The sequence below is a fragment of the Dendropsophus ebraccatus genome, chromosome 13 (assembly GCF_027789765.1).
Source record: "Dendropsophus ebraccatus isolate aDenEbr1 chromosome 13, aDenEbr1.pat, whole genome shotgun sequence".
Taxonomy (NCBI): domain Eukaryota; kingdom Metazoa; phylum Chordata; class Amphibia; order Anura; family Hylidae; genus Dendropsophus; species Dendropsophus ebraccatus.
The window spans coordinates 81,068,601-81,092,282 of record NC_091466.1 but is presented as its reverse complement, the minus strand read 5'-3'; the positions used below and the strand labels follow the sequence as shown (position 1 = coordinate 81,092,282).

The 23,682-nt window shown below is 44.8% G+C and overlaps 1 protein-coding gene across 9 annotated transcripts in view; it reads left to right on the top strand.

Annotated features, from left to right (window-relative positions):
• Positions 1-23,682, top strand: part of NRXN3 (neurexin 3) — a 427,584-nt gene that overhangs the window by 310,491 nt on the left and 93,411 nt on the right. For all 9 annotated transcript variants that reach the window (XM_069951290.1, XM_069951286.1, XM_069951289.1 and 6 more), the window contains one exon: positions 4,680-4,861. In XM_069951290.1, coding sequence (XP_069807391.1) covers positions 4,680-4,861 — 182 coding nt within the window. The remainder of the gene's footprint in view (positions 1-4,679; positions 4,862-23,682) is intronic.

Genomic DNA, 23,682 nt, shown 5'->3' with positions numbered 1-23,682 from the left:
GTTCTCCCTCTACTGGTCGTGTATAGCTTATACACTTATGTCAGATTCTGGTATAACTTCTCTACACGGTTCCATGCTTTGTTCTTTTAGCTTTGACCATTACAATACAGTTGATGTACAGAACTAATCCCAAGTGATAACCTGCACTATATGCCAGAGCTGTGATCACTATGCTTAAGGGATTTCCCAGCGTTCATTGTCTTTACAAATCATATGTTGGTGATTTGTATTTTGGGAAGTGCCATCATTACACCAGGCTCTGTACAGTTGTCAGATATAGACCTGCCGCCATGACGAAGGGGGCTCTTAGTGTGTACAATGCTTAGGTTTTTAGCAGAACAATGCTCATCACATTGCCCCCACCAGTTTGTCGTCTTCCCATAATGCATCCTGGTGCAATCTATTCCCCAGTTAAGTGGCTCCACATGATTGAGGATGTGATCCATTAGACCAGGTGCTGCTTTCCATTGCTCTATGCTCCGGTTTTGATGCCCAGTGTAGACACTTTTAATTGAGTGAAACATAGGTCACCTGGGCCCTTTGACCAGTCTGTGGGCCCCATACACAGCAAGCAGCATTTTTGTGTGTGATAGCCAGCATTGACGTTTTTAGCAGCTTAACAAACTACAACAATCACCGAGCTCAGGGGGATCAGCAAAACCAATCAATGGAGTACTCTGTCTCAATTGATGCATTGTTTTCTAAAAAATTTGAATATACAAAAACCAGGAGCCTCAGGACACAGAAATAGCCAGATATTCCTTCTGAGAAGGAAACGTGTTGCCAAGAAGTAATATCCAAAACCGCCAGATAAGTAGCCCCTTTCCGACTTGGTTGTGAATATTAGGACATAAATAGGGAATTTCCAGGGTGACCCCTTTTACGTCAAAGTCTAACTTTTCGGGTAGTGGGACATGACGAGGGAATTACCTAAGCCAGGCTTCCATCCACCGACAGCTGTTTTGGGCAGGGCTGTGGAGTCTGAGTTGGAGCTAGCTTTGGCTGGAGTCTGAGTTGGAGTCGGAAAAAAAACGTACCGACTCCAGCTTTAAAAAAATCTTTAAAAAATGTAGAATTGAATTTTAATATAAATTTTACAAGTTTTTCTTGAGCGACATTCTATCAGGACACTGGCCCTATTACATAAGGGTGGTCGGGGAATACATCAGTAATAGGACACTGGCCCTATTACATAAGGGTGGTCATGGAAAAGTTGTCGGTCACTATTTTGCAGTTTGTTTCTGAGCTGGAAGAGTCCATTGTGTGGGGGGAGATCTGTGCTGGTCTCTTCCTGGATGCTGGATGACTGTATATGAGCAGCAGTGTAATATGAAGCTATCCTGTGTAATATAGAGAAGATTGTGTGTGTTTTTCTTCAGTGTTCTATGGCTGCAGTAGGCTGTGTGTGTGCTATGACTACAGCAGGCTGTGTGTGTGTGTGTGTGTGTGCTATGGCTGCAGCAGGCTTTGTGTATGTGCTATGGCTGCAGAAAGCTGTGTGTGTGTGGTGTGTGCAAGCTATGTGTGGGCTATTGCTGCAGCAGGCTGTGTGTGCGCTATTGCTGCAGCAGGCTGCGTGTGTGTGTGCTATAGCTGCAGCAGGCTGTGTGTGTGTGTGTATACAATTGCGTGCCCCCACAGTGACCTATATCACTGTGTGACCCCTCTCTGTATTACTATGTGTGACCCCTCTCTATATCACTGTGTGACCTCTATATCACTGTGTGACCCCTCTATATCACTATGTGTGAGCAGATGGGCTAGGTAATCCAAAGTATACAGTACACGTGTCAGTGGTTTTACCTTCTGCTGGGTCATGTATGTAACAGTACAGAAGGAGGTCATGATGTCTAGAGCTGCACTGCGCCCCCTCTGGTTTCTGTTGACTATAATGATACTTTAGTTGGGGTTAATTCTCCCGCAGAACTTTGTGGTCCTGTGTCTAAATGACTGCTGCCCATGGGGTGGGCTTCTGGAGTTGTGGCATCCCTTGGTGGATTGCACTTATCTTTCCGTCTTTGAGGCAATGAGCTGATACGGTGAGGTATATTGTTGGTGAGCTGCATGAGACCAGGTCTCCAATTAGCCGACACTTTATTATAATCAGTCTACAAGTTTCCTAGAAACTGGTCTTCCTGTCGCAGACTGAGCTGTGGGGGGCCGGGGCGAGGCCATTACTCTGATTATTGGCCCTCATCTCCTCACTGATCGCTGAATCACTTTCATTATGTTGTATTTACTGAAGCTTGGAGGATAACGAGATGTAACTGTAGAATAGTGAGCACAGCTCTGGAGGTGACTGGGGGATAACACGTAACAGCAGAATAGTGAGTGCAGCTCTGGAGGTGACTGGGGGATAACACATAACAGCAGAATAGTGAATGCAGCTTTGGAGTTGACTGGGGGATAACATGTAACAGCAGAATAGTGAGCACAGCTCTGGAGGTGTCTGGCGGATAACACATAACAGCAGAATACTGAATGCAGCTTTGGAGTTGACTGGGGGATAACACGTAACAGCAGAATAGTGAGTGCAGCTCTGGAGTTGACTGGGGGATAACACAACAGCGGAATAGTGAGTGCAGCTCTGGAGTTGACTGGGGGATAACATGTAACAGCAGAATAGTGAGTACAGCTCTGGAGGATAACATGTAACAGCAGAATAGTGAGTGCATCTCTGGAGTTGACTGGAGGATAATGCGTAACAGCAGAATAGTGAGTACAGCTCTGGAGGATAATGCGTAACAGCAGAATAGTGAGTACAGCTCTGGAGTTGACTGGGGGAGAACACGTAAAAGCAGAATAGTGAGTGCAGCTCTGGAGTTGATTCTTTTCCAGGTCTGTGCTGCGTTAGCATGTTTTTTCTACATGGCAGGAATCATTGAAACATACATAGAAGAGATATTACAGCACTGCTTGTGGCCGTTGTGGATGCAGGTAGGAAGGCCAGTAATCCTGAACCAGGAAGAAGAGAGAAGTGCAATCCGAATCCAGATACACATGGAAGGTGCAGATCTGTGTAGTGGTTATAGAGATACTTGATATAGATTTACACGGGTGTATCAGCCACATGAGCTGGATTCTGTTTGGTTGGTGTTGGAGTAGTATTGCTTCATACAGGGTTAATCTGCCTGAATTAGTGAGTCCCTCAGATTGCTGGAGGTTCTCGGTGTGATCATCCTTTTTGGCTCCGCGGGTTGTCGGAATTATCCACTTGTTGCAGGATTAGCATTGGATCCCTCCATTTCTCAGGATTGTGAATACAAATCCATTCCCTTCACATGTTTGTGATGTGAGCCGGTACAGCATTTCAGGGGTTAAGTCTTAGAATAATGCGCTGCCTACAACTATGGGACACCAGTCTGTGCGGGTGTGAATACTTGGACACTGAGGTTATAGGCAGGTTATGGCTGCAGGGAGAATAGGGGAACACAATAAGACTGTGACAAGTTAGGGGCACGGCTATGGGTCACTGCCACAGCAACATTTGTGGCTCCAGGATTTCATGACCGGTTACTAACCTTAAGGCCCTATTCCACCAACAGATCTGACGACAGATTATCTGCCAAAGATTTGAAGCCAAACCCAGGAACAGACTATAATCAGAGATCAGGTCATAAAGGAAAGACTGGATCTCTCCTCTTTTTAAATCCACTCCTGGGTTTGGCTTCAAATCTTTGGCAGATAATCTGTCGTCAGATCTGTTGGTGGAATAGGGCCTTTAGTCCCATGTAACGCCGAGGTGACTGCCATTACCATAAAAAGAAAGAAGGGGGGAGGGGAGAATGGCCGTCCCATCCATACACTGACAGCGCCTATTTATTGTCCCCGAGATTGGAAGCTAAGAATACATTGAGCTGGTTTGTAGTCTGTAACCACAGAGGCACATGGGTCAGCACAATGCCGGGAGAAAATCTGTCCAGTTGCTTCTACAACTGATGCAGTAAAAATAGTTGCAAAAGGAATCTGAATCAGTCCAGAAGGCTGATGCAGTTAGATGACACTTGGGTCAGGAGACGCATGGGACCCTTCATAAATCCTCCTGTGCTTCCAGAATGACGAAAATGTGTTTTCCTGTGCTGAATCAGACAGATGAGATCCCAAGCCCCTGATCAGCTGCAACACCTCCTGACTACCCCTTCTGTACCTGACCCTGGATGATTGACAATCCACTGCAACACCTCCTGACTACCCCTTCTGTACCTGACCCTGGATGATTGACAATCCACTGCAACACCTCCTGACTACCCCTTCTGTACCTGACCCTGGATGATTGACAATCCACTGCAACACCTCCTGACTACCCCTTCTGTACCTGACCCTGGATGATTGACAATCCACTGCAACACCTCCTGACTACCCCTTCTGTACCTGACCCTGGATGATTGACAGTCCACTGCAACACCTCCTGACTACCCCTTCTGTACCTGACCCTGGATGATTGACAGTCCACTGCAAGCTGAGTTCCAAGCAGGGTTGGAAGGGGAGCGAGGGGGGTAACACCCCTCAGATTGCCCCTGACTTTGAGTCCCTTTTGTGTTTCCTCTCATATCACAGTGCCCGTTTTCACAGGTTCACTTCAAGCTGAACTGGTCTTTGTCTTCTATAAGGGAAGCTCTTATCATTGTAAAGGTCGGGGAAGGATCTTATAAAGTCTTAAATTTCTCTTTGTTTTCCAGCTGGTGCAACATATATATTCGGGAAGAGCGGAGGCCTCATCTTGTACACGTGGCCTCACAACGACAGGCCGAGCACCCGGACCGACCGCCTGGCCGTGGGCTTCAGTACAACAGTCAAAGACGGGATCTTGGTGCGAATTGACAGTGCTGCTGGACTAATGGACTTTCTGCAGCTACACATAGTAAGTAACACTTACCCCGGATGGTAAATGGTAGAGAATACTTGTGGCTGCAGGGTGAGTGGTGGGGGTCCTTGCAGATACGGGTAGCTGGAGAGCCAGGGGCCACATTACAGTTGAGCTCTCCTTACTGTAATAATAATCCGCTGAGTCCATCCTAGACGCGACAGGCCTCCAGTAGTCCAGAAACCCCTTCTTTACATGCTGGTCTGGGGGGTCACCATACTCCCTGTCCACTTTATTACCTTCATACATTCATACATGACCAGTGTGACACATCAGGCCCGGCCTGTCACTCGTTGGGCCGGGCCGGTACTGAGGGCATTTATGGCAGCAGACGTGACAGAAGAACAGATGTTACTTTTATACCTGACACCCGGCGTCTCTTTCCCTCAGAGTAAGATTAATGGCTGCGTCTCCGCTTGCCTTGTCCATGTCATTGGTAGTTCATGCGTGAGATGAGGCTGTTGACAGCTCGATTCCAGTCACACACCAGGAAAGCTCCTTCACTAGATGCCATCCTCTGTGACACCTGCCAGCCTGTGAGTACGGAGGAGACCCCTGTACACACTCAGCCTGTCTGTGGAATAACAAAGCACCTCTGCTGCTGCAAAGAGATTTGTCACTGCCAGGATCCACAACGCTGCACCGAGAACGCCGCCATCACAAGGATAGAATAGAGTACCCCTAAAGTCACAGAATCACCACAGACAGCCCCTCCACATTCACTGACTGGGGTAGGGACAGCTCCTAGATTATGTAATACATGAGATGGGGCAGCCGTAGAGAGGTGTAATGTATGAGAGTGTCCCCACTCCTGAATCATCACAGCCACACAGAAACTACCCGCTCAGCCAGTCAGTGACTACAGCTGTATCCCGCCTCACTCACTGATTGGCTGAGCGGGCATTTCTGGGGCTGTGACATCACAGAATTGGGAGCACAATTGAAAACTCAATTATAACATTTTAAAAGATATTTCTTTAAAACTGGAGTCGGTACATTTTTTAAATCTGACTTAACTAACAGACTCCACAGTCCTGGCGTAAACTGGTTTGTCCATGACTCGGACAATGGCAGTGTGGTTTCCATGTTATAATCCATATTGCGTGAGGTTTATGCTGAGGGTTGTTCTACTGTATGTATAGAGTATAATAGAAGTGTATTATGGTCATACTGGGGGTAGTAGTACTGTATGTATAGAGTATAATAGAAGTGTATTATGGTCATACTGGGGGTAGTAGTACTGTATGTATAGAGTATAATAGAAGTGTATTATGGTCATACTGGGGGTAGTAGTACGCTCCAAATCCTTGTAGAAACAGCGGAATTCCCTTTGTGACGCACAGTCCTCAATTAGGTTGGCTAACACCCAATACGTAATCCAGGAAAAAGAAGGTTTGGGAAGACAGCGTCTTTAAGTGGAAAAAAAGTTTCTTTATTTTGCCATATGCACACACAAAAAATTACGACGTTTCGGCTCTTCTAGTACATCCTGAGCCTTCCTCAAGTATCTTGAGTACTTGAGGAAGGCTCAGGATGTACTAGAAGAGCCGAAACGTCGTAATTTTTTGTGTGTGCATATGGCAAAATAAAGAAACTTTTTTCCACTTAAAGACGCTGTCTTCCCAAACCTTCTTTTTCCGGGGGTAGTAGTACTGTATGTATAGAGTATAATAGAAGTGTATTATGAAGTCTGTTTGAGGTCAGCTCACCTGCTGTGTTTCTGCTGTCAGTGCACGGCAAAACCCGCAGCCAGGACAACAAATTGTAGAAAGCAAATCCAGCACCAGATCAGCAGATAGTAGCAAAATAATAGTCCTTTATTAAGAAGTCTTCAGGAACAGTACAGTACATACAGTTGATGTGTTATGTCGTATCGCAGGCCTTGTTCACAACTAAGCATAACATATATCACCACCTTACATGCTTTTATAAGTGTATTATCGTCATGCTGGGGGTAGTAGTACTGTATGTTTAGAGTAGAATAGAAGTGTATTATGGTCATGGTGGGGGTAGTATTACTATATGTAGAGAGTATAATAGAAGTGTATTCTGGTCATGTTGATGTAATATATTCTGTAGGGGGTGATCAGTCCCATGTAAACAAGCCCTGTATGTGCAGACATAGTTGGTGTCCTGTGACCTGCGGACTCTCACGGTTCTCCCAGTCAGACTTTGGCGCACTCAGCTGGTAATTTATGTATCATTATGCATTCTGTAATTATGAGCCTTCTGCGCTCTGTATGATTTATACACAGGAAAGCATCTGTTCCAGGCCTGTGGGACGCAGCAACCTTTCCCCGCCTGATTCGCTTTGCTCCAGGGGACAGTCCCGCTATCCCTTCAAACGTCTTTGTGGCGGGAGGGGAATCTGCTGTCAAGCCCCCTAGGTTGGTGCAGATGTCGCTTGGAGCGACAGACATAAGACGGGAGGAGACTTTTCTGTAATGTGCAGGTGGTGACTTCTCTTTCCAACAAGGGGTGGAAGGTTTCTCCAGTGTCCTCCAGATCCCATCTTCACCTTATGTTGTCCCATAAATTCACTGCATCAGAGGTCACTGCCCCAGGGTGTCCCACAACTCCATAGCTCCCCCCATCTCCTAGGTCTGTCCGTGATGAGCCCCCCCCCCCCCCCCCCCCCCCCCCCCCCCCCCCCCCCCCCCCCCAGTTATATATATATTTGTATCCAGTCGTCCGGCCTCGCCGTGGGGTAATCACTACATGTTCCCCTGGGTTTTGTCGCTGGGATTCAGCAGTTGGTTGATTAATAATGAATGGTTTCCAGTAATTACAGATTCTGCAGGATATTTGTGTTTGTCGTGTGCAGTGTCCGTCCTCATACATGGCTTCGGCTGGCCCGTCCTGGCTTGTTAACCCTTGTTTTGCCTCCTTGCCATAGTCCGCTTGCTCGTTTTCCTCTGTGGCCTCCATTGCTGCTTCTGTCTGCTCTGTAGACTTTGCTTGTCACTTTGCATTGCTGGGAGCTGAAGGAATTAATGTGTATTTTCTGTCTGTAATGAGTTTTTCTCTAGACTTGCCTCCCAGCAGCTCACAACTTGATTTGTTTCTGGCATTCAGGAAAGGCCCATTCACCAAATAGCACTGGAGTGTCTACGAAAAGTCTGCATAGCGTTGAGCCATGTCCCCCACACCAAGAATACAGTCTGTGAATTATATATCAGCTCATAGGGGTAGCCTGCAGCTTTATGTCTGACCATGTCACTCTCTGGGTGGTCTCACTATGGTTGTGTGTGTCTAGATTTGTATCAGTCTTACCATCTGGCTTATATTGATATAACCCCGAGGTGTGGAGGTTTACTGGTCTAGGAGACTAATAGAGGGTCCATGTATGATGGAGATCCTCCAGATGGCGGACTGCTCCTGTATGTTGTTTCCTAATGTATATTCAGAATGTGCAGATTGGAGTTTTTCTTGGACCTGAAAGACAACTAATATGTTGCAGGGCAAGAAGTGGAGCTGCAGGCTGTGTAATCCTTGTAAGGCCGGATTCCCTTGTAGTATTTTCGCCAACAATTTCATACACCTATTGGGCACTACGTGCGTCCATTGTTATGTCCGCATGTGGGATCAGAGGATATGAACCCTACATTTTGCTGTAACCTTCATAAGATGATCATCTAAACCTCATGTTTCTTTCCACTTAAATTGCACAGAACATTGTTCTGGGTCGGTAGATGTCGGGCCCTTATTTTCTTAGTGTGCTGGCAGTGATACAGTTAAACCTGTTTTCTGTAGTCCAGGACTTGGTGCTTCTTATAATCCCCAATCACGCCTCCGCTTCCCCTGCAGAGGGACTGAAAGGGTGTAATTTGTTTGAGCGGAACATGCCAGTCCTTAAGAAGTGCGACGCAGACCAGCCGCGGCCTGGAGTGCGTGTGCCAGGCAATCAGCAACAGATTGTTTAACTAACAGCCAAGGAGTGCGTGCTGCAATGTGCGGGTCAGTCCCCTATCAGCGAGCAGCGGTTCTCCATACAAGAAGGGATGAAGTCATGGCTGCAGGCAGGGGAAGCTTTACCGTCTGTGTAGCCGCTTTAGGAACAGTGCAGGTGATAAGTGTGATTAAAACACTATGGGATGTAGTCCTATAAGAGCCAAACTATCTCATCTTCAGCTTCCTTCTAGATACCCTACCTCATCTCCTAGTCCTCCTTTAGTCATCCTCCTCTCAGGGTCCTTCAGTAGCCATCTAAACCTCATCTCCTAGTCCTTCTATAACCACACACCTCCATCTCCTAGTATAGCTCATCTACAGTTTCCTTTAAGAGAGACATCTACTTTATCTCCATTTCCTTCCATAGCAATCTGCACCTCATTTTTGGGACCCCCCCCAGGTGCCCGCACCTCACTCTAGATCTCCCACAACCAGCACCCATGTCTTGGTCCTCCTATATCTGTGTCCCTGTTGCATTGTGTGACAACACAATGTTACTAACCCCTTCCGGGATCTTTCTCAGGCCTCTACACAAGTCTTGGAGTGCTGCATCTCCCCCCCGATTTTCAGGTCATCCTATACACACCCCACCACAAGGACGAAAGAAGGAGAGGAGGCAAGCTTCTATTGTATGGGATATCCATTCTGACTACTATGCCCATCTTCAATAAAGTAGGTTTAATTGGATTGGCCTCTCCAGCTTGTTGGACTCATATCCCATCTAGTCTTCTCCTGTCAGCAGCCACCCTTATGGTTTGGACCTAGTATTAACGTATCCCATTAAGAGGGTCTCCTTTATATTTAGTTACTTGTTTCCAGAACAATTCCATCATTTGTCGTCTACTCTTTCTGCATGTTCCCACATTGGATTTCTTTTGCCTTCTGTGTTTTCTGCCTCTTTGCCCTGAGCTGATAATTGAATTGAAGCCGTTCTGCTGCCGATTCCCTTCAGAAGGGTATTTCCATAAAACAGAGAGGAGCTCTTTGAATCGGTGTGTGCCTGTGTGACCCCCTGTGCCACGCTGACTCCTCAGCCCTGTAGGATAATTGGCATCTAGACAGCAGCTCCATCCCCGCGCTCAGACGTGGCTCGCATGCCCCGGCTCGACTTCAAAGGCTCGCAGAGTTTCTAACAGACTAAAATTGATTTTCACAGGAGCTGGAGAAGGAGAGGCTCTTCTGGGGGCTTTTCTATTTGCTTGTGGGTTGTGCTACCTTGCTGAGAGAGAAGTGTAGATATGTACGGCATTTGTCTCATAATAGACCAATAAGATGTACAGACTGCTGTGTGATTCCCTGGTGATGTGGTGATATCTACAACTCTATCGCATTGGCTCCACACGGATCTGGTCCATAGATTACTGTACTAAATTCTAGTTGTGCCATTGCTTGTTTTAATATATATATAGATATCCAAGAAATACGTCCGAAGGTTGGAGGGCACTAAGAGTGAGATTTCTCCCTTTCTCCTCAGTTTATTGCACTATGTGTAAGGTCATCCCTCACATAGACTTGGAATGGTCTGCTCCTGTGTACTCCCTGTCATAATCTGAGGGGCTGTTCACATCTTTGCTGCAAAATACACTTTGTGATCAGGGTAACAATGGACTGATTGCTCCGGTTTATGTAGAGTTGCTCGGATGCAGTACCACGCTTCTGTTTTGTCGAGCAGATCTCCGAGCAATGCTCTGTATTGTCTGCCTCTGTTTGATAACCCTTTAAGCCCTTGATCCTCCAGAACATGTATCATAGTGCTTATAGAGGCTCATCCTGCCCGTTTAACCCATTTGATGCCACCCTTAGTAGTGACTGCAGAGAAATAACAGAGAAGTGATGCAGTTGTGGGCACAGATGGGTTACCATAGCAGCCGGGGGCCTAACAAAGTGCCTTAGGTCTGCTAGAAGCATTTGTACCAAGCCAAAGGCATCACCTAGTGGGTTGCCTGTCAGTGTTAACCAAAGTAATAAGTGGTTAGAAATGGAGGACAAAATAAAGAAGTTATATTTAAAATGTAATCTACCTCCCCCCCCAAAAAAAACAAAAACAAAAAAAACTACCGATTAAATGGACCCACAGCCAAAATGGTAACAATAAAAACATCACTATTCTGCATAAAGCAGTCATATGGCGACACTGCAAGAAGACCAAAGTGCAGAAAGTGCTGAATGAATGAAAAAATGCACATAATGCACAAAAGAAAAGCTAGTTCGTATACCCACCACAAATACAACTCAATTGTCATTGCCTCTTGGAATAAAATATTGGTGGCTGTAGTATTACACGCCTCCCCTCCATGTTATCGCTCATATAATCTGTAACAGTTATAAATCACTTAATTTACCAAAAATGTCTCCTTACCCCAGAGATACAGCTCTAACAATTTTGCCCACTAGTTGTCTCCCCTCTGTGCAATTTGCTGTCCACCCTCTGTTGTCAGGGGAAGTTTGTCTCTAGTAACACCTAGACCAGGACAAACTAAAGTAAGGGATTACCATATGTGAGAGTGAGAGAGAGTTGTATACCTGCAATCTGTCAGCCTGTGTTCCTGAAACTATTCTGAAACAGTAAATCAGGGCTTCATTCTCAACTCTTGAGCCTATCCCCTGTGTGAATACCAGTGTAGCTACTTCTATATGTGCACAGTGCAGTGTGATCTACCCTTCTACTCTCTCTTAAAGTGTCACTGTCATTATAACTTTGTAAATCAACAGTAGATGTGATCTAAAGCGAGTTTGCAAAATACATTAATTATTTTTTTTTGTTATGCTGTAAAACAAAGCTGAACTCCAGGTCCAGTCTCCTGAAAGCTTCTATATAACAGCTATACTTACTGTATCCAGGTCCAGTCTCCTGAAGGCTGCTATATAACAGCTATACTTACTGTATCCAGGTCCAGTCTCCTGAAGGCAGCTATATAACAGCTATACTTACTGTATCCAGGTCCAGTCTCCTGAAGGCAGCTATATAACAGCTATACTTACTGTATCCAGGTCCAGTCTCCTGAAGGCAGCTATATAACAGCTATACTTACTGTATCCAGGTCCAGTCTCCTGAAGACTGCTATATAACAGCTATACTTGCTGTATCCAGGTCCAGTCTCCTGAAGGCTGCTATATAACAGCTATACTTACTGTATCCAGGTCCAGTCTCCTGAAGACTGCTATATAACAGCTATACTTGCTGTATTCAGGTCCAGTCTCCTGAAGGCTGCTATATAACAGCTATACTTACTGTATCCAGGTCCTGTCTCCTGAAGGCAGCTATATAACAGCTATACTTACTGTAGCCAGGTCCAGTCTCCTGAAGGCTGCTATATAACAGCTATACTTGCTGTATCCAGGTCCAGTCTCCTGAAGGCAGCTATATAACAGCTATACTTACTGTATCCAGGTCCAGTCTCCTGAAGACTGCTATATAACAGCTATACTTACTGTATCCAGGTCCAGTCTCCTGAAGGCAGCTATATAACAGCTATACTTACTGTATCCAGGTCCAGTCTCCTGAAGACTGCTATATAACAGCTATACTTACTGTATCCAGGTCCAGTCTCCTGAAGACTGCTATATAACAGCTATACTTACTGTATCCAGGTCCTGTCTCCTGAAGGCAGCTATATAACAGCTATACTTACTGTAGCCAGGTCCAGTCTCCTGAAGGCGGCTATATAACAGCTGTACTTACTGTATCCTGGTCCAGTCTCCTGAAGGCTGCTATATAACAACTATACTTACTGTATCCAGGTCCAGTCTCCTGAAGGCAGCTATACTTGCTGTATCCAGGTCCAGTCTCCTGAAGGCGGCTATATAACAGTTATACTTGCTGTATCCAGGTCCAGTCTCCTGAAGGCAGCTATATAACAGCTATACTTACTGTATCCAGGTCCAGTCTCCTGAAGGCAGCTATATAACAGCTATACATACTGTATCCAGGTCCAGTCTCCTGAAGGCAGCTGTATAACAGCTATACTTGCTGTATTCAGGTCCAGTCTCCTGAAGGCAGCTATATAACAGTTATACTTACTGTATCCAGGTCCAGTCTCCTGAAGGCAGCTATATAACAGCTATACATACTGTATCCAGGTCCAGTCTCCTGAAGGCAGCTATATAACAGTTATACTTACTGTATCCAGGTCCAGTCTCCTGAACGCTGCTATATAACAGCTATACATACTGTATCCAGGTCCAGTCTCCTGAAGGCAGCTATATAACAGTTATACTTACTGTATCCAGGTCCAGTCTCCTGAACGCTGCTATATAACAGCTATACTTGCTGTATCCAGGTCCAGTCTCCTGAAGGCAGCTATATAACAGCTGTACTTACTGTATCCTGGTCCAGTCTCCTGAAGGCTGCTATATAACAACTATACTTACTGTATCCAGGTCCAGTCTCCTGAAGGCAGCTATATAACAGTTATACTTGCTGTATCCAGGTCCAGTCTCCTGAAGGCGGCTATATAACAGTTATACTTGCTGTATCCAGGTCCAGTCTCCTGAAGGCAGCTATATAACAGCTATACTTGCTGTATCCAGGTCCAGTCTCCTGAAGGCGGCTATATAACAGCTATACTTACTGTATCCAGGTCCAGTCTCCTGAAGGCTGCTATATAACAGATATACTTGCTGTATCCAGGTCCAGTCTCCTGAAGGCTGCTATATAACAACTATACTTACTGTATCCAGGTCCAGTCTCCTGAAGGCAGCTATATAACACAGCTATACTTACTGTATCCAGGTCCAGTCTCCTGAAGGCTGCTATATAACAGCTATACTTACTGTATCCAGGTCCAGTCTCCTGAAGGCAGCTATATAACAGTTATACTTACTGTATCCAGGTCCAGTCTCCTATATAACAGCTATACTTACTGTATCCAGGTCCAGTCTCCTGAAGGCAGCTATATAACAGTTATACTTACTGTATCCAGGTCCAGTCTCCTATATAACAGCTATACTTACTGTATACAGGTCCAGTCTCCTGAAGGCGGCTATATAACAGCTATACTTGCTGTATCCAGGTCCAGTCTCCTGAAGGCTGCTATATAACAGCTATACTTACTGTATCCAGGTCCAGTCTCCTTAAGCCTTTTAGTCTTGTGCTGGTTGCAAAAAAGAAACTAAGCACAGAAATTCCGTCCAGTACAGAGAGTCACGGCTCAGTGTGTCCATCAATCACATGACTGTTTTCTCTCTCTGAGCGCTCAGATGGCCTGTTTTTCCATGATAAAAATAAAAAATAAATGTTAATTGTAAATCTGCTTTATTTAACATCTAACGACAGGGACATTTCAATGCTAAGGGCCCTATTACATCAATAGATTTTCTGACAGATTTTTTTGAGCAAAAGCCAGGAATGGACTATACACAGAGAACAGGTCATAAAGGAAAGACTGAGATTTCTCCTCTTTTCAAATCCATTCCAGGCTTTGGCTTAAAAAAAATCTGTCAGATAAATCTGTTGGTGTAATAGGGCCCTAAGACTCTGGGCAAAACCGGTAATGGGGGCTCACTAGAAGCTGCGGACATTGAGTTCTGTGCAGACAATGATCTTATAGTACAAGGTCGGCTGACAGACAAACCCAGAATAGATCTAAGCATTGGGGAGGATGTGAGGCTGCTGCTGGCTCCGCAATGTGGAGACCTGGGAACACACACAGTGAATAATTAATCCTGGCATGGTGAGAGGCAGGAGATGGCTCAGGAACAGCCATGACACTGCACTCATCATGTAGGCTCATATTGATACCATAGGGGGAACATAGTTGCTTCATAGATGTCACGATCATTTGTCTATAACATAATGTGGGTGCTTTGTCTCCTAGCAAACTGTAGGTGGAGCTGTTTGTTATATTTTCCTGCATGGTGAAGACTGGATTTTTGGATGACAGTAAACACTGGGGACTCTGGAAACATTGTAGATATGGTGGATTTAGTCAGCATAGACTTGTGTGGCTAACCTATTAATGATGGCTCCTAAGAATATCAGGTGCTGCCCTCTCTGGTTGGCAAAGATTTGGAGACATAGTGGTTGGCTTTAGGAGCTGTCTCTTTGCTGGAGACACACTCTGGCTTGTCCTGATGGCTGCAGTTTGGGATGTCCCGGGGGCGCGTTTATTGAAGATTTCTAACACTCTAGTGGTGACATCTGCAGATATCTCATGGTTTTCATCCGTGGTGAAGAAAAAAGCAGATGTGACAGCAGTCTCCTCCACCATGGACTACAGGCTTAGATCAGAGAGGCTCCAGCCTTTCCGGACTGTCATAGGGTTATTGATTAGCCTCTCAGATTGGCAACAGGTAGAGGTGTAGCTATATGAAGCAGAATAAACCTTGTGTAGATCCCCAGATCCCTAGCAGTGGCTGCTACTGAGTGTATCTAACGTTACATCTTGCCGCTTGAGGAGCAGATAGCGTCTCAAACACACAGGCCACTTGTAAGCCTTTGTTTTAGCCCAGCCTGGATTGTGGTTCCTTTAGAATACTAAACCTTAATCTGCCTGATGTCTGTCCTGAAGCAGAAGAGATCAGAGTTTGCTGTCGGAGGTTGTAGCCATTCCCAAAGCAAATGAAACATTTATTTTTGCAGAAAGTACATGATTTCACTACTGTAATCCAACTTGTTCTGTTGTATGCGGTACATTGTGTGTCTCACTCGTGACTACTTCCCCGATAGACTGGGTGGAGTACTGTGTAGCGGGCACTGGGGCGAGGACACTGGAGATTCACTGTCTAATAATTCTGCCACTATTGGTGATAAAAATGAGAAATGTGAATTATTGTTGTGTAGACACCTTCCAGGATTCATCCACTCATAACTTGTCAATACTACATAGGGCTATTTATCATGCTGCTCCAGAGGCAGGAGAGAATTTATCACCCCACCACTGCTATTGATTTGTGGGCCCATGTCTAGGTCTAGGGCGGTCCACGTGTCCGGGGACAGTCCTTGCACACACTCTGAGCAGCAGTGACCTGTTCTTCCATCGCGTCCCTATGACTGTGCTCTGGGGGTCTCTATGCAGCAGCAGTGATTTCCCATGTTGCAGTCAAAGCAGAAATTGAAATTGATTAATCCAAAAGTGGCTAATTACCGGCAGCTTCATCACGATCTGGGACGAGCTTCTGTTAATGACAGAGTTGTCAGTGATAAAGCGCGAGCTGTACTGTGGCCATGCCAGTGCCTATGTGTTTAATGAGAAATGGATTCGTGCCAGACACTATAGAAGGGCCGAGGATTGATTAAGAGACGGCAGAAGCCCAGGTAGGTGCGGCACCCCTCATAATGAGAGGCCCCATAGGTACAGCACCATGAAGCCTCTATCATTGAGCTCTTCTTATTTTAAACTTTCTTCTCTCTGTGGTCGTCTTTAAACCCAGTGGAAGCGAGTGACATCCACTATCAGTGGATGTCAGTAACTCCTTACAGAAAACTTCAGGAAACCATCTAGGAAAAATCCTGCAGCCAAAACTGGGAGATGGCCACAGATCAGTCATTGAGCAGCAAATGCCGCGGCCAAAGCCTCGTAATGAGAACACTTCAGTAGTGGCAGCCATTTATATAGATGTCAAAATGAAAGCAGGTAAACAGCGCTCCATAGCCAGGGTCAGTATGTAATGGGTGGGATAATGGGTAACGTTCTGCAAACCAAGGAGGCACAACTCTCAGTATAGCATGTAATGGACCGCAGCCTGGAATAAGTACAGATCATGTCACCCACTCACTGGTGACAGCCATCGTGACATGCTTGTTCTCTACCATGCCACCACCTTCCAGGATTGGCGTCTTTCTCTCCTTGTTCTGCCTTTGCCCCGGCTTTCTTGAGCCTTAAGGAGCGTGCAAAGGCCGATGTCGGCTACTTTTGGAGAGATCCATGTAGCTTGGTTCCTGCTGTGGGCCAATAGAACCCCACCTTGCCATTCACATGTTATTGCTTGGAGCACTTCTTGTACTTGTGGATTTTCTTGGTGGGATGCAGGTCACAGCTATTTGAGGGGGTCAAGGTGCTCGGGCTAACCAGGGCTGTGGAGTCGGTAAGCCGCAGCTCCGAATCAAACTCAGACTCCTGAATTTTATCAGGACCGACTCCAACTCCGACTCCTGAATTTTATCAGGACCGACTCCTGCTCCTTCATAAATGGCCGGTCAGATACCAGGGGAGTTATTTATCACACTGGCTCAGCAGCTTCTACTTAATGTCCTACATGATCCTGGGGAGACTTCTGAGGGAATAAAGGAAAACTGCATATAAAACAGATTCTCCTGTGTGTGCAGTGGATGCAGCCAGTCTCCAGTCTCCATGTCCTGAACTACTCACAACTAGACTAGATGGAGCAGGGGGGCTTTTCCTGCTGACATCTTCTATGTTTCTAACTAATATTCACCATACACACAGAAACCCTGCTAACAATGCCAGATCCCTGTAATATAGAGATCAGCCATAGTGATATAGAGAGGGGTCACTCATAGTGATATATAGAGAGGGGTCACTCATAGTGATATATAGAGAGGGGTCACACATAGTGATATATAGAGAGGGGTCACACATAGTGATATATAGAGAGGGGTCACACATAGTGATATAGAGAGGGGTCACACATAGTGATATAGAGAGGTCACACACAGTGATATAGAGAGGGGTCACTCATAGTGATATATAGAGAGGGGTCACACATAGTGATATAGAGAGGGGTCACACATAGTGATATAGAGGTCACACAGTGATATAGAAGGACACTGTGTGGGCACGCAATAGCACGCACACACAGCCTGCTGCAGCCATAGCACACATACACACAGCCTGCTGCAGCCATAGCACACACAGACACACAGCTGCAGCCATAGAACACTGAAGAAAAACACACAATCTTCTCCCAGAGAGAAAACACCAACTGAGGACAGAGGTTACACCTACACTACTTATGTCTTCTCCTCCTCCTCTATATTACACAGGATATCTCCATATTACACTGCTGCTCATATACAGTCATCCAGCATCCAGGAAGAGACCAGCACAGATCTCCCCCCACACAATGGACTCAATGACAAACTGCCAAAAAGGGACCGACAACTTTTCCCCGACCACCCTTATGTAATAGGGCCAGTGTCCTATTAGAATGTTGCTCATAATATGAATTTTACAAGTTTTGCTCATCATATCAAAATTCAATTCTACATTTTTTAAAGCTGGAGTCTGAGTCGGTACATTTTTTTCCAACTCCGACTTCAGCCAAAACTAGCTCCGACTCCACAGCCCTGGGGCTAACACTTCAGTGCTGGCCTTCACCACTGTCACCTTGGCTAGTGTCGGTGAGGAGGCTGGGGGAAATAGTCTATTTTTTTTTTCTTTGTCTTTTATAAATTCTGTTCAGGCCCCCTCCCAGGTTACACCCATGATGACCCGGCCTCTACTCCTGGGATGTAGCTGTGGTTTTTCTAGTTTGTCTATTTCAGCACTCTAGAGCAGATGGATAGGGAACAGCATTAAAAGCCTCTTGCAGGATGCTTTCTCCAGAATGACTGATCTTTTCAGCGTGGGTGGTTTGATGGGCGCTGATCACAAGGCTGACAAATTTCAGATAATCATATGTAATCCACCTCTAATGCCTGAGGTATACTTGCTGCTCTTTCATGCATAGCGGCAGGGGTTATAGGTCTGGTTCTCCTCTAGAACATGTGTCCACTTCAAGCTTCCTTCATCTGGGCATTCTCGCTTCTTGGTCTGAATATTTGTTACAAAATGAGAGATACTAAGATGTAGAACACAATCGAGTACATTTTTACCAAAAGAATTGTATCGCAGATTAAATCTGCAGTTATTGAGATGTCCAATAGGACTTAATAGCAGATATATCATACACTGTGCAGCCCTGCATGGATTGGGATTGTAGTCGTGACAATAGGCCTGGGGAGCAGTCCCGGCCTGTGATTGGCTGAGCGACCTGTGAGCTGACAGGCCGCTCTAAAGCTAGAGCGCGGGGGACCCGGGGAGAAGCGAACCTCAGGAGCAGCCCCGGAGAGTGCATAGGTAATATATCGTCAGTCGCCGGCCTCGCTCCGCTATTACACGTAGCAATGCGGGGTCGGCCCCCGAAATTATAGGTTCTAACCTATATCAACGATCAGCCGAAGACAATGATCATCGGCTGATTGTTGTCTTTATTACAGGGAGCGATAATCGCCTGAATCGGGCCAATTAACGTTCCGTGTAATAGTACCCTTATGCTGGGTTCACACTGCTTTTTGCAATCCATTAAACATGTTTTATGGAAAAAAACGAATGCGAAAAGCGACACAATTGTGTCTCATCCGTTTGGATCCGCTTTTCCATTGACTTGGAATATATATATATATATATAAAAAAAAAAAAAAAAAAACATTGAAAAGATGGGGGTTTTTTTAACAGACAAAAGAAGTGATGACTATGTTTTTCTATCCGTCAAAAGTAACCAATTAAAAACGGATACGTTGAACGGATTGCAAAAATGCAGTGTGAACCCAGCCTAAGAGGAGAATCTTAAATGGGCACTGAATTTCTTTCCCCTATCTACCAATTTGATTGATTGGGGGTCACTGCTCACTAAGACCCCCACCGATCAAGAGAATGAGCTAGGAAAAGCGTGTCGTAGTGCGTATCATTTCCACACTGAACTGTAGTGTAGCCAACAGCCCTTCCTTCTAACCTCCCCCAACCCATAGTTAGGCATGGCCAAGTGTGTGTGTTTTCTGTCAAATGGGAACACATACATTAATCTTATGTAGTGGTCTCCAACCTGTGGCCCCAGCTGTTGCAAAACTTCTAATTTTGAAAAATTTGGAGACCACTGATTTTTGTAGATCAACCTTAGACCTTTAAATTTTTATGCAGTCTTTTTTTTCTCCTCTTCTAATTCTCAATTTTACCATCTGTATTATAAAATAAACCTTGGATATTGCAGTTTTTATTCAGTAAGCCTAAAACTAATACGGCACGAAGAAAGTGAAATAGCGGCACTCACCCGGCTTCTCTTCAATCTTTATTGGGGTTCTTATTACAAAGCAATCCACTAGGACATCACATAGGTGAGGGAGGACGCATGGGGGTGCATAAAGCGACGGCCGTTTCGTGCGCAGGCGCACTTCGTCACGGCTAACACACGTCAGACGATCTCAGATCTGGTCTATTTGGATCGTCGGCAACAACTGTGATTACAGGTGCAACATAATTACAAAAATTAAAAACATTAAAGGAAAGCATGAAACTCATTCTTCTCATTTAGTCCAAGGGGACCTGTAGCTTTAAAATAAGATAGGCTTTTCTTCTCAAGAGTTGTTTGTGTCTATCGCCTCCATTTTCATTTATATTCACCCTTTCGAGACCGCAGAACCTCAGGCTACTAGTGTCGCTATTGTGTGCTGATCTCATGTGCTCAATAAATCTGGACGCACCTTTACCTGTTCTTACAGATGTTACGTGTTCTCGAAATCTGATTTGCAACTGTCTGATGGTTTTACCGATATAAAAATAATTACAACTACAGTAAATCATATAGACAACATAGGTGGACTTACAAGTGATTTAACTGTCGTAACGCTCCATTGTTTCCCTCCTATATTAATGTTCTGCAGTGCAGCATTGGATTTACAATGAGCACATAGCAAACACTTCTTATTACCTATAGGGGAATATGGTAGCCAGCTTTTATCACGGAAGTTTTTCTTGGCTTGGTTCTCCTTGAGGCGATCCCCTAATGTTGCATTTTTCCTAAAAGTTATTAGGGGTTTTCTCAATGCTTTTTCTCGCAACAAAGGATCCCCTTCAAGCACATACCAGTATTTGTGAATCGCTTTACTTAGGGCTTCATTAATGGGGGAATTATTAAATGAAAAGCAGAATCTGCCACTGTTCTCATTATTTTTGCTGTAACTGCGTTTTTTGGGGGCCAGTGTAGCGCTTCTGGGAATCTTTTCAGCTTTAATCGTTGCTTTATTTAGTAATTCTGGAGGATACCCTCGATGGAGAAATCAATTTTTTAGTTCAAGTGCCTGTCTCTGATAGGTTTCATTTTTACTATTAATGCATTTCAGTCTGAGTAGTTGGCCAAAAGGTATAGCCTCTTTTACTTTTTTGGGGTGCGAACTATCGAAATGGAGGTACGAGTTACTAGCTGTTGATTTGCGGAATCCTTCAGTGTATAGAGCACTGTTCTCAATGTATATTCTAACATCTAAAAAAGGTAACGATTGATCACCATACACACCTGTGAACAGCATGTTCATGTCGTTAATCCGGTTCAGATGTTCTATAAAGCCAGAGAACTCCTGTGCTGTGCCGTCCCAAACAATAAGAACGTCATCCATGAACCTGAAAAAATACTTAATAAATTTACAATAAGGGTTGTTCATGGAAAAAACAAAACGACGTTCAAAAATAGCCAAAAATAAATTAGTGTACGTACACGACACAGGAGTCCCCATGGCCGTACCGACTGTCTGCCTATACCAAGTGCCATCATATTGGAAGGTATTGTTTTTTAAAATAAAATCTAGGGATTCACAAATAAGGGTGCAAAAATTGTCAGATTTGTCTGTGTCAGTTAGAAATTCACGTACTGCTTCAACTCCTATTGTGTGAGGTATGCGAGTGTACAAACTTTCTACATCGAGGGATACCAGTTTGAACTCTGGCTGCCAGTGTATTTCTTGTAACTGCAAAAGCAAGTGATTAGTATCCTTCAAATACGTCGGAATCACTGCGAGAAGTGGTCTTAGTAACCAGTCAGTATACTGTGAGATATATTCAGTTGCCGATCCCCGCCACAATAGGTCGGCCGGGGGGTCGGCTCAGCGACTTATGTATCTTAGGGAGATAGTACCATTTGGGGTACTTAGGAGCAATTGGAAATAATTTTTCTGCGGTTTTATCAGATAAAATGTCTCTTTCAACAAAAGACCTGAGTAAGGAGCGTAGTTTATCCAAAACTTTGGGGGTGGGGTTACTTAGTAATACATCCACCTATTGTAAATTATTAAGTAGGCGCTCAGCTTCCGCTGTATAATCCTTAGATGACAAGATCACTGTACAACCTCCTTTATCCGCCCTTCTTATAAGTAAATCGGGCCTACCTTGTAACCATTTCAATGCTCGTTGTTCCTTTTCTGTTAGATTACATTCTGCTTTAGGATAAAGAATAGCCTCCACTTCTTTTATTACTAGGTTAGAAAATACCTCCACAGCTCCCCCTGGTTCTAACGGCGGATCAAAGTCAGATTTATTGCCTCCTCTAAAATCTAGTACTTCAACCTCCTTATCTGGCTGTTCAGATGAGACTTCTGGCAAACTTGCTAAACAGTCTAGAGCTTCATACTCCTGCGGGCTGAAATCATTTGTTATCCTGAACCCTAAAGGTCCTACTATCGCAGGAACCTCACCCTCTTTACGTATAGCTTTCCTAGATGGGCACACGGAAAAAAATTTAAACAGGTTAATTTTTCTAGATGCTTTATACAAATCTATTTCAAGTTTAGGCAAAGAAAAATCCTCCATTAGTCCACCTATGTTGTCTATATGATTTACTGTAGTTGTAATTATTTTTATATCGGTAAAACCATCAGACAGTTGCAAATCAGATTTCGAGAACACGTAACATCTGTAAGAACAGGTAAAGGTGCGTCCAGATTTATTGAGCACATGAGATCAGCACACAATAGCGACACTAGTAGCCTGAGGTTCTGCGGTCTCGAAAGGGTGAATATAAATGAAAATGGAGGCGATAGACACAAACAACTCTTGAGAAGAGAAGCCTATCTTATTTCCCATTTTAAAGCTACAGGTCCCCTTGGACTAAATGAGAAGAATGAGTTTCATGCTTTCCTTTAATGTTTTTAACTGTTTTTAATTTTTGTAATTATGTTGCACCTGTAATCACAGTTGTTGCCGACGATCCAAATAGACCGGATCTGAGATCGTCTGACGTGTGTTAGCCGTGACAAAGTGCGCCTGCGCACGAAACGGCCGTCGCTTTGTGCCCCCCCATGCGTCCTCCCTCACCTATGTGATGTCCTAGTGGATTGCTTTGTAATAAGAACCCCAATAAAGATTGAAGAGAAGCCGGGTGAGTGCCGCTATTTCACTTTCTTCATGCCGTATTGATTTATGGACTGTTTGCTGTGAGCAGAGCACCTCCTATATCTTCATTATACACTTCCAGCCTCCCACGAGGTCAGTCTAGTGTGCCGATAACGCAGTACGTGTCAGTATTAGTGCCGGTCCGTGTTTTCCTCCTCTTTTTGGATTTATTGTTGTCACTAAGCCTAAAACTAAGCTGAGCCTTCCTGTTCTGTCTGTGATGATAAAGAGGAGGTCTGTACAGCATTACAATAAAAGCTCAGGCTTCCCTCTTCACAGGTCACAGACCATGCCCAGACACCTTTACCATTTAAGTCAATAGGGCAGCTTCTGTCTATTGTTGCCTTTGTCCATGGGACTTGTTGTAAAGCATATCTCTAAATACTATTAAAAACCCTCTGGCAAAATGGCTTCCGCCATAATAATGTACCAAAAAATCTGAAATTAGAAACCTTTCAGTACCTGACTCTAATCAGTGAAACAAAAAATGTGAGTGAAGTAAAGAGGCAGAAAACTTGTGAAGTTGTGGCATCTCCTGTGGCCGGGACCACAAGGACCATTGACTTGGCTCCAGTCGGCAGTCTCAGGTCTTGCTTTCTATTGATGGGGAGGCTTAGAAGATTGGTCATATTTGCATTCATATGATCCATGGTTTTGTCTGCCTGTGTGCGCCAGATCCCAGATGTCTACTGAATCTTATCTGCAAGTGTTACTAGATTGGTCCCTGAGCAGCAGTAACCAGAGCGGCAGCTGAGGATGAAACTGTAA